General features: G+C 35.2%; 1 protein-coding gene across 1 annotated transcript; it reads left to right on the top strand.

The window, feature by feature from the left end:
- The first annotated feature begins 335 nt into the window (after positions 1–335).
- LOC149572029 (patatin-like protein 1) lies at positions 336–10,867 on the top strand. The gene is made up of 4 exons (XM_089815762.1): positions 336–408; positions 492–726; positions 840–1,014; positions 10,748–10,867. The coding sequence occupies exons 1-4, from the start codon at positions 336–338 to the stop codon at positions 10,865–10,867; spliced, it is 603 nt and encodes a 200-aa protein (XP_089671888.1).
- Positions 10,868–11,336: the final 469 nt, after the last annotated feature.

The following is an 11,336-nucleotide window of genomic DNA, read 5'->3' as shown; positions in this document are numbered from 1 at the left end:
CTTTCTACATTTATTAAATCTATTACTTTGTATGTAAACTTTGAATTAATAGATAAGAGTGAGAAGTGTTTGCAATAATTAAACATCCACTTGCTAGCCAGATGATCAACGAGAAACCCTCGAGAATAGTTTAAAGACACGAGAAACATACCTAATATTAAACAGCTAATTTCATCATTAGATGGCTTTGTTTATGATGCCAAGGATACGCATGACTTAACAAGTGTATATAGACTTTGTATAGACACAATGTTCATAGCCTCCATCTATATATAGAAGCCTCAGCTGAGGTATACTTCCCCATATTAAAGGCTGATTCTCCATACGTTCTGCCAATGTCTACTGAGGATCTTCTTCCAATAGATGTATCGGGGGACGTGGGTGTTAGAATACTCAGTGTTGATGGAGGTACGAGGCCTTATTCCTGTGCAATTGCTCAAATTCTTAGAGCAACAGTTGCAGTTATATAAATTCTTTCACAACTTATATAGTTTACATGCAAGAAAGTATCTCTGATATTCTTCATTCTTGTCAGAAATTGGATGGGGAAGAAGCTAGGCTAGGAGATTATTTCAACATAATGGCAGGTACGAGCACTGGAGGTCTCATCACCACAATGTTAGCCACTCCAGACCCAAATGACCAGAAACACAATCACCCTTACAGTACCCACAGAATTGAAGAATTTTACTTGAAGAATGCAAGTTCCATTTTTCCTCAGCCAAGGTCAGCAGTGCTAATAATATGATTATGCTGCTGTACTATTATAGCCCACGTGAAGTAATTGTAACGTTTTTATTAATACTTGTGCTAAAAATCTCTTGTCGCTGGACTTGTAGCAAATGGAACATTTTTCACGGCATTTTCAGTCCCAAATTCAATGGCAAACGTCTGGTTGATATATTAAAAGAGGAGAAATTTCATGAAAGACGTATATGTGACACGGTCACAAATCTGGTCATACCCACCTTTGATATTAAGACGCAGTTTCCCACAATTTTCGCCAGCCATGAGGTATTTATTGTGAGAAATATAAATTAAAATTTAAAACTCACAACCCTAAATTTAAAAATCTGCTCAGCACTTAAAAACTGCTCGAGTGCCAGTTTTGCTCGGCACTTGAAGGTGCTGAGTGCCAGGCAATAGGTGCCGAGTGACAGGATGCTCGGCACTTGAAGAAGAATGTAGTAGGTGCCGAGTTAGCTCAGCACTCAAAAAAAAATTGCTCGGCAACAACGGATGCCAAGTAAGCTCGGCTCCAACTGAGAAAGAGGATGCTGAGTGTTCTGTTCAACTGAACAAATATAACTTAGAAAATTTCAACGTAAATACCATTAAAACTAGAGAGTCAAGCTTTAAGCTTTCAAACAAATTACTCAAATGCAACATACAAGGGAAAAGCAATGGATTCAAGTATGCTTGTTTGCCTTTTGTTCAATCTTTGATTTAAACTATTACAAAATCTAGGAGCATTTGGCTTCAATCGGAAAATCTTAAAATAACACTAAACTGGTAAAACTTCAAACAACTTCAATACTCCAAAAAACTTTAAACCTCCAACTCTAATGGCTGCATACAAAGGTGCCTGGAGCAATCACTGCTTCAACAGGTCGAATCCAACAATGACAAACTTATAGAGAGAACAGGGGAAACACGTGCAACTGTAGGCACAAACTTCTTTCCTTCTTCCTTCTCTGCTCTGCTCTACAACAACTGATTTGCTGAATAATCTGACTGAATGAAAATGAATGTAGAAACATTCCCTTTTGTCACATTCCATTTTTTCCCTCATTTCTGATTTCAAAAATCTCACCCACCATATTTATGTTTCTATCTGTTCTGGACGTCAGAGGTGGTAGGTGAACATTTGACTCTAGGGGCAAATGTCAACTGCCGCATTAAATATTCCAACACTCCCCCTTTGTCCCAAGCCAAATAAACAAGGATCATAGCTGATCCAAATCAACTACATCAAGACACTCTCTTAGGTGTACAAAAGATCCAATGCCTAAAAGCTTAGTAAATATGTCTGCAAGTTGCTACTCAGACTTGCAAAATTTCATCTTGATATCCCCATTCTCCACCAACTCTCTGATGAAGTGATATCTAATCTCAATATGCTTGCTTCTACCATGGAAGACTAGATTCTTGGACAATGCAATTGATGAGATGTTGTCACAATAAATTGTGGTTCCATCCTCTTTCCTTTCATTCAAATCTGTCAAGATCCTCCTTAACCAAATAGCCTGATATGTTGCTGCATTTTCTGCTATGTATTCAGCCTCTGCTGTAGATTAAGCAACAATAGGTTGCTTCTTGGATGCCCATGAAATTGCACCCGATCCCATATGAAACATGTATCCGAAAGTGCTCTTCCTATCATCTAAACTTCCAGCCCAATCACTATTAGTATAACCTACCAACTTGAAATCATCATTTGTAGTATACAAAATTCCAAATCCCTTGGTACCTTTCACATACCGTAAGATTCTCTTTTCCGCTTGCCAATGGGAATCCTTTGGTGTTTTCATAAATTTGAAAATTAGACTTATTGCATGCATTAGGTCTAGCCGAGTTGCAGTTAAGTACATTAAACTTCCAACCATACTCTTGTATAATGTTGGATCCACTCTTTTGTTGTTTTCTTCCTTGCTCAACTTCAGACCTATTGTTGTTGGTGTTGGGGCTACCTTACTGTTCTACATTTTAAATCTCTCTAAGATCTGCCCTGCATACTTTTCTTGAGAGATGAAGATGTCATCATGCATTTGTTTTACTTCTATGCCTAGAAAATATTTCAAGAGACCTAGGTTTGTCATTTCAAATTCACTTTTCATGACCTCTTTGAACTCACCAATTAGAGCCTTGTCATTTCCAGTAAAATTAAGTCATCTACATACAAGACAACAATCAATACATTATCATCTACTGCCTTGATGTAAAGAGTGAGCTCACCATTGCTTTTGTTAAAGCCATTGCTCATCAAATATAAGTCAATCCTACTGTACCATGCCCTTGGAGCTTGCTTGAGCCCATAAAGAGCTCTCTTCAATTTATATAAATGTTCTCTTCACCTACAACTTCATAACTAGGTGGCTGCTCCATATAGACTTCTTCCTTCAATACACCATTTAGGAAGGCGAACTTTACATCCATTTGTGCTGAGCTGCAATTGCTATAATAGCACGCACGGTTTCCATTTTTGCAACAGGGGCATATGTCTCATCATAGTCTCTTCCATACTACTGTTTCTAGCCCTTGACTACCAGCCTTGCCTTATGCCTATCAATTTTGCCTTCAGCATTGCATTTGGTCTTATAGACCCATTTCACTCCAATCACTTGCTTCTTGGGAGGCAATTCGGTTAGCTCCCATGTCTCATTCCTTTCTATAGCATCTATCTCCTCATCCATGGCTTTACACCATTTCTTCTCTTTGATTGCTTCTTCAAAATATATGGGATCACTATGAGAAAATAATGCAAAATTAACACTTTCATCATAATCTTCATACCTTTCATCTTGGTATAACTCCCTAATACTCTTGGTCTTTTTTGGTAACAGGGAGGAGAATGTGAGATCAGAATCTTCATTGCTGCTACTTTGCTGACTAGCTCGATCTTCACTAGTACTCAGCACTGACACTTGGTCATGCCTAGAGGAGCTCGACAATGACTGAACCTGCTTGCCTTTTCTTCTATTTGGTCCTTCTTCTTCTTGTTCATCAACATCTTCTTCACTCATAATTGACACTTTACTTGAAGTGCTCGGCGACTCATCAATTGGTCCATACCAAGACTGATTTTCAAGAAATTTCACATCTTTTGAAAGAGTCATCTTGTTGTTCAATGGGTCATACAATCTGTATGTCTTTGATTCTGAGTTGTACCCTATGAAGATGCACTTCACACTTTTGCCATCCAAGTTTTTCCTTTTCTCTTTAGGCACATGTGCATATGCAACACATCCAAACACCCTTAAGTGTTCATCTGTCCATCTTTCTTGTGACCATGCTTCCATTGGAATTCTGTCACATACTACCTTTGTAGGACACATATTAATTAGGTAAACTGCTATTGCCACAGCCTCTCTCCAAAATTCAGTTGGGAGACCTTTCTCTTTCATCATGCTCTTTGCCATTTCAACAATGGTCCTGTTCTTTCTTTCAGCCACTCCATTTTGTTGTGGTGTATAGCCGGCTGTGAGCTCTTTCTTTATGCCATGTTTCTTACAAAAGTTTACAAAAGAATTGGAGGTATATTCCTCTCATCTATCTAATTTTAGGACTTTGATATAGTGTCCACATTCTCTTTCAACCTGAGCTTTAAATTCAATAAATTTTTCAAATGCTTTAGATTTATTCTTTAAAAAATACACCCATGTCCTATGACTGAAATTATCAACGAATGTCATGAAATAAGTACTCTCTCCAATGGAAGTAACTTGCATAGGACTGACTAGGTCAGTATGCACTAATTGTAATGGATATCTAGCCCTCCTAGAATTTTTAGAATTAAAGGGAAGCCTATGTTGCTTACCTAAAATAAAAGTCTCACACATGTCAGATGAATTTCCTATGTGTGGCAAACCTTCTACCATTCTTTTATTTGACAATAAATTTAAACCAGCATAGCCAAGATGACCATACCTAAGGTGCCATAGCCGTGAGGGGTCTTCAATCACATTCTTTAGAGCTGATTGTGTGGGAGGTGCAACACTAACTTGAGATGAGAAACATGTCTCTATCCTCAAGGGAAACATTCTGTTCTTTGTCATTTGAACAACTGCAAGTAAGTTCTTGCTCCCATCCTTTTCTTGAATGACACACATTTTATTCTCCATCAGCACTTTGTATCCATTTTGAATGAGCTGACCAATGCTCATCAAATTGTGCTTCATACCAAGGGCAAAATACACATTTTGTATTTCCTTCTTCTCACCTTTCTTGGTGCGGACCATAATTGATCTTTTGCCCACTACTGGTAGGGTTCCATTATTACCCATCTTAATCTTAGATTTGAAACTCTTGTCAATGAATGAAAACAAGGTTTCATTACCACTCATGTGGTTGCTACATCCACTATTGAGGTACCAAACCTCAGGGCTTCCTTCTTCACCAACATTACACATGATGAAAGCAGTGGCATTGTTTCCACTTTCCATGTTCACATCAGCCACATTTGTTTGTCCTGACTGATCATTTGGCTTTTTCCAACATTCACTTGCATAATGCTCATATTTATAATAGTAGTAGCATTCTACATTACTCTTATTTGAGTTATAGTTTTTCTTACCTCTTCTTGAGGTATTTTGTGAGCTACTTGCTCCATCTACTCTTCCTGAGCTTTCTACTGCAGCATTCCTTTGTCCTCCATTACATCGGCCTCTGCCTCTAGAGTTTCTACCTGAGCCATTTCTTCTTCTCCCCCTTCCTCTTGAATTTGACTAAGTTTTGAATACTTGCTCTTAGAAAGAAGAAGATACAAATCTATTGATCCTATGCTCATGGGTTTGAAGTGTACCCATTAACTCATCCATTGTCAAAACAGTGAGGTCTTTTGCCTCTTCTATGGTCATGACCAAAGTGTCATATTTATGAGGTAAACTCCTCAATATCTTCTCCACTATCCTCTGCTCTTGATAGTCTTCTCCATTTGACTTTAGTTGATTAATCACATTGGAGGTCCTTGAACTGAAGTCTACAACTAATTCATTTTCCTTCATTTGAAGGTTCTCAAACTCCCTTCTTATATTCTATAGCTTTACAATATGGACTTTATCAATTTCCTTGAAGTTTGTCTCAAGGATATCCCAAGCTTCTTTTGCATAATTTTCTGCTACAATCTTTGAGAATATTGTCTCTGTAATTGCTGCTTTAATCAAACTTAATGCCTTTGCATCCTTTCTCCTTGACTCTTTCAAATGAGTCTTTTGTGCATTTGTGAGAGCAGCATACTGAGTTGGGTTTGTCACATCATTGAACCCATTAACTACAAACTCTCACAAATCATTTGCAACCATAATGGTTTACATCTTCTTTGCCCATGTATCATAATTTTCCCATTAAAGGATGGTGGTTGCTGCCATATCTTTCCTATATCTATTTCCATGTCAAATATCCCAAGAAAAAAAAAAACTTTTCCCTAACTCACTGTGGATGTGGGGCCTCAAAGCTCTGATACCATGTGAGAAATATAAATTAAAATTTAAAACTCACAACCCTAAACCTAAAAATCTGCTCGGCACTTAAAAAATGCTTGACACATGAAGGTGTTGAGTGTTAGTTTTACTCGACACATGAAGGTGTCGAGTGCCAGGCAACAGGCGCCGAGTGACAGGATGCTCGGCACTTGAAGAAGAATGCAGTAGGTGCCAAGTTAGCTCGGCACTCAAAAAAATTTGCTTGGCAACAATGGATGTCGAGTAAGCTTGGCTCCAACTGAGAAAGAGGATGCCGAGTGTTCTGTTCAACTGAAAAAATATAACTTAGAAAATTTCAACGTGAATGCTTTCACCATTAAAACCAGAGAACCAAGCTTTAAACTTTCAAACAAATTACTCAAATGCAACATACAAGGGAAGAGCAATGGATTCAAGTATGCCTGCTTGCCTTCTATTCAATCTTTGATTTAAACTATTACAAAATCTGGGAGCATTCAACTTCAACCAAAAAACTCTAAAATAACTCTAAACTAGTAAAACTTCAAATAACTTCAATACTCAAAAAAACTTTAAACCTGCAACTCTAATGGCTGCATACAAAGGTGCCTAGAGCAATCACTGCTTCAACAGGTCAAATTCAACAATGAAAAACTTATAGAGAGAACATGGGAAACACATGCAACTGCAAGCACAAACTTCTTTCCTTCTTCCTTCTCTGCTCTACTCTGCAACAACTGATCTGCTGAATAATCTGACTGAATGAAAATGAATGTAGAAACATTCCCTTTTGTCACATTCCATTTTTTCCCTCATTTCTGATTTAAAAAATCTCACCCACCATATTTATGTTTCTATCTATTTTGGACGTCAGAGGTGGTAGGTAAGCATTTGGCTCTAGGGGCAAATGTCAACTGTCGCATTAAATATTCCAACATTTATTACATTCGATGATCTTATTAGATATTTGAGTTGTATATATGAAGGATTGATAAGTAGAAGAATTTTCAAATAATATTGTTATTAAGATTTATTTCTCTAGTTTTTCTGTCGAATTTATTGATCTATCTTTTATGAGTATTGATTCACATGAATTAATGTTGTAGTAAGTCAATTATAATATTGGTATTTGGAATTTACAATTTTTATTGATCAATGTTTTATAAGTATTGATTCACATGGATTCATATCTCTCTTGACAATGAATAGACCCCTTAGACTCATTGCATCTACGTAGAGATAAAATATCAGCACACTCAACTACAAAATTTCCTCATCCACTATTTACAACCTTAATGATTATATATATAAATTCTTAATATCATATATTCTTAATATCTAACTATATTTGAGTTGTATCGATGAATGATTGATAAGTAGGAGAGTTTTTATATAGTAAATTGAATTGATATATTGTTATTAAGATTTGAATGTGTAGTTTTTTTGAGTCAAACATATTAATCTATAATTTATGAGTATTGATTCACACCAATCCATGTTTTAGTCAGTCAAATTGTAATATTGGTATTAGGATTTTATAATTTCATTAATTTATATTTCATTAGTATAGCTTCACACTAATCCATATCTCTCATGAGAATGAATGGATCACTTAGTACTCATTGCATCTAAGTAATGTTCATAAAGGTAAAGCATCAAAACTAGTAGAAATATCACCCATCTCCCTACATCTCACACAATGTCAACTAAAAAATTTCCTCATCCACTCTATTTACAACCTCCATGATTATATAAAAATAATCTTAATATCATAAATTCTTAATGTCTTACTATAAATTTATGTAGGCAAAGGTAGAACCACTGAAGAATCCGAATCTAATGGACGTATGCCTCTCCACTACTGCAGCTCCAAACTATTTTCCATCTCACCAGTTTACTACAAATTCCATTGATGGAGAGACCATAGTTTTTAACTTGGTAGATGGAGGAATAGTAGCCAACAATCCTGTAATGCTTGTATTATAATTATGGGCTATGATTAATTTTTTATTTGACACGAATATATTATAACGGCTTTATAACAATTTGCTAATAATTTGTAGACCTAGATAGCGATGAATCTAGTCACTTGAGCAGTTCATCAAGATCCGAGAATTGAAGATAAGAAGGTATTGTTGGAAGTATCAGGGTTCTGGGGGGGGGGTGGTGAATCAGAACACTATTAAATTATCCCAAAATTTGATTTCAGTAATTTTTAATTCACAATTTATAGCAGTGGAGAAATTAAATTGTACTAAAATGTAAACATACTAAATAATATCAACTCATAGAAAGAAGAGACACCAATTTTGTGCCGAGTGGAAAATCCTCAAAAATCCTCATGGTTTCATCATAGGGAGAAAAACCACTCCATGAGCTTGTATTCTTTATTGAGTTCCAACTCTTTTACAATCAGCAACGTCTATGGCTCAGGGTATTTAACCCTTTTATCAGTGTTGTAATTACAACCTTATACACACATATAAATGTGTATGTATGACATTTATACATGCATACAAGTTTATAATAAGACTTTTAGTCTTTACAAACTATTCTGAAATATAAGTCTTCTTTCTTCTTTTTTCAACTCATGCACTTTTAAATTACAAATGATCTCTATATTTATAGAGATAAAATTTGAAATGAATAGTTACAAGTAAACCAAACTGAACCAATTAGGGTTGTTAAGAAACCCTCTTTGCTATTTAAGCAACCAACTAAAATCTGTTACCACCCGAATGTGATCTTTCCTTATTAAACTGTCATCCATAGCTTTCTTTTTAATCGAGACTGTACATATAGAATTTCGGGTTTAATACCCTCAAGAAGATCTTAAAAAGAAAAACAATTTAGCCTTCAAAAAGAAATCCATTTTACCTATGTTTGTTACTTTCATTTAGTGTTTCAAGTTTTGAAACATTCAATGCTACTGAATCCATCTTTATTCCAAACTGGTTATCAAAACAAGAAATCTCTGTCTGTTCTTTCCAAATAAAAACTCTATTTTATTTTCTTTTATTTCAGATGAGCAACCTGATAGTAGCAAATAGAATAAGATAAATCTTTTGCTCAAGAAAATGTGAACAAACTGAATCTTTTTGCCTTTCTTTTTAAGAGAATCTGAAGAAGAAAACAAATCTTGACAATGCTCTTCCTTTATTATGAAGACAAAAAAACTTCCTTTAAAATGTGAGTGATTTATTCTTTCAAACCCCTTTCAAAGATTTATTCTTTTTAAACCCGAAGACAACAATATTCTCTGATTGCATTTCCTTTTCAAACAAACATTTAGACCTTTCATTGTTTTTCAAACTTGTTCATGACTGAGAAAAGAAGAATTCTTCTTTATAAAATAAGATCACTTGATTTGAAAAACTTCAACTTATTAAAAAAAATACCTATGACTGTAAGAGGGAATTTTAATTCCTCGTCATTTTCTTTTCAAGAATTTGAGTATACTGTTCTAGTGTAGAAATGATATACCTAAAAATAGTCGTTGTCTTTTCACCTAAAAACCCTTATGTAATTGCTCCAGAAAAACTTGTTCAATTGAAGACAGAGATATCATCATTTACCTCAAGCATGCATATGAAAAACAACAAATGAGTATATATGAAACCATCAAAGAAAAGCCAAGAAATGAAGACTTGTGCAAAGAACTATCACATGAAGACCTATGCCTGCAACCTATTCCATACAGCTGATTGAACACATTACCTTCATATGTCAAAGATCCAAACAAAGATTATGATCTGTTTATATTTTGCTTTCAAAGAACCCTTCAGATCCATGTATTTTACAAAAACAAACTTCATCAAACATTTTTTCATATTTTCTTTCATTCTAAATGACCACCCACAAAGAAAACTAAATTTCACTGTTGTTTGAAATCCGACACAGGATTTTTACACTTGGCATGAACTGGTAGAAAGATATTAAATACCATGTCTTTTTAGTTAGTATTTACGGTCACTGCTGTCAAAACATCACTTCCGAATTTCTTTTTAATTTGAATTGGCTTCAATATGCCATGTTTACAAACTTTATTAAATGTTGCCTCATGACTTATATACATGTGTATTCGCCACCTTTTTAATGCATGCATTTTGCCATCATGGTCAACAGGTATTTTATTTTGTTTTGTTTCAATTTAGGATACACATCTTATCATGTATAGCTCATATGCAATGAAAGTCAAATGTTGGGAAGCATTAAGCATGAATAACATGTAACCATAGTTTTTGCATTTGCAAAAACACATTGACCACTTTATAGTTCTTTCTCTTGGAACAGGCTTAGAAGATGGTATTGAATGGGATGCCAAGAAGGCTGTCAAATGGGGAAGTTTGAAATGGATTACTCAAGATGGAAGAACACCTCTAATAGAATCCATCATGAATGCAAGTTCAGACATGGTCAACATTCATACTGTTTTGATGCTTCATCACTGCAAGGAAAACTATCTTAGAATCTAGGTCTTTTTTATGGTTTTAAATGATTTTTATTGTAATGAGAAAGTGCCTAGATTTCTAACTTCACAGACCCTATTTTTGCTTTGTTTTCTGAAATGGGGGTACAAAATACTGTAGGAATGGAAATTAAAAGGAGGCGAAGCAAAGATGGACCTTAGTAGGGATGAAAACCTAAGGAATCTAGTGAAGAGAGGGCAGGAGTTGTTGGATAAGTCTGTCAGAAGTTTGGATTTATAGACTAGATGTCCTGAGATAGAGAAGAATGACTACACAAATAGGATGGCACTGACTGAGTATCTCCTACTTCTCTTTCTTTTCCCTATACCTCCATATTCTGGTTTTGTAGTGCATTTGATGTCACTATAATTTTTCTTATAACTATATTGATTCAACTTGGCAGAATGGCTGAAGGACTCTCTAGGGATAAGAAGTTGAGGGATAAGAAAAGTACATCTTCTCCACTTTCTAAGAATGTGCATTCCAATGGCCATAGTATTGGATTAAAGATTTGAACTTTTCTCTTCTATTTCAATCAAACCTTATGCTATATTTTTATGTGGATTTTTTAATAAGAAAACATACCAGGGTGTTAGTAATAGGTGTTGGTAATGAACGATACAACTAATCTATATAGTGGCAAATATTGTGCTTTAAAGCTTGAGTTGCATCAGTTCTCTCAATATATATTGGAATAAGATTGTTGTTC

The sequence above is a fragment of the Cupressus sempervirens genome, chromosome 2 (genome assembly GCF_028749045.1).
Source record: "Cupressus sempervirens isolate cs-2001-9-10 chromosome 2, ASM2874904v1, whole genome shotgun sequence".
Classification (NCBI taxonomy): domain Eukaryota; kingdom Viridiplantae; phylum Streptophyta; class Pinopsida; order Cupressales; family Cupressaceae; genus Cupressus; species Cupressus sempervirens.
The sequence above is the reverse complement of the archived record's forward strand: the minus strand, read 5'-3'. Positions and strand labels throughout refer to the sequence as shown.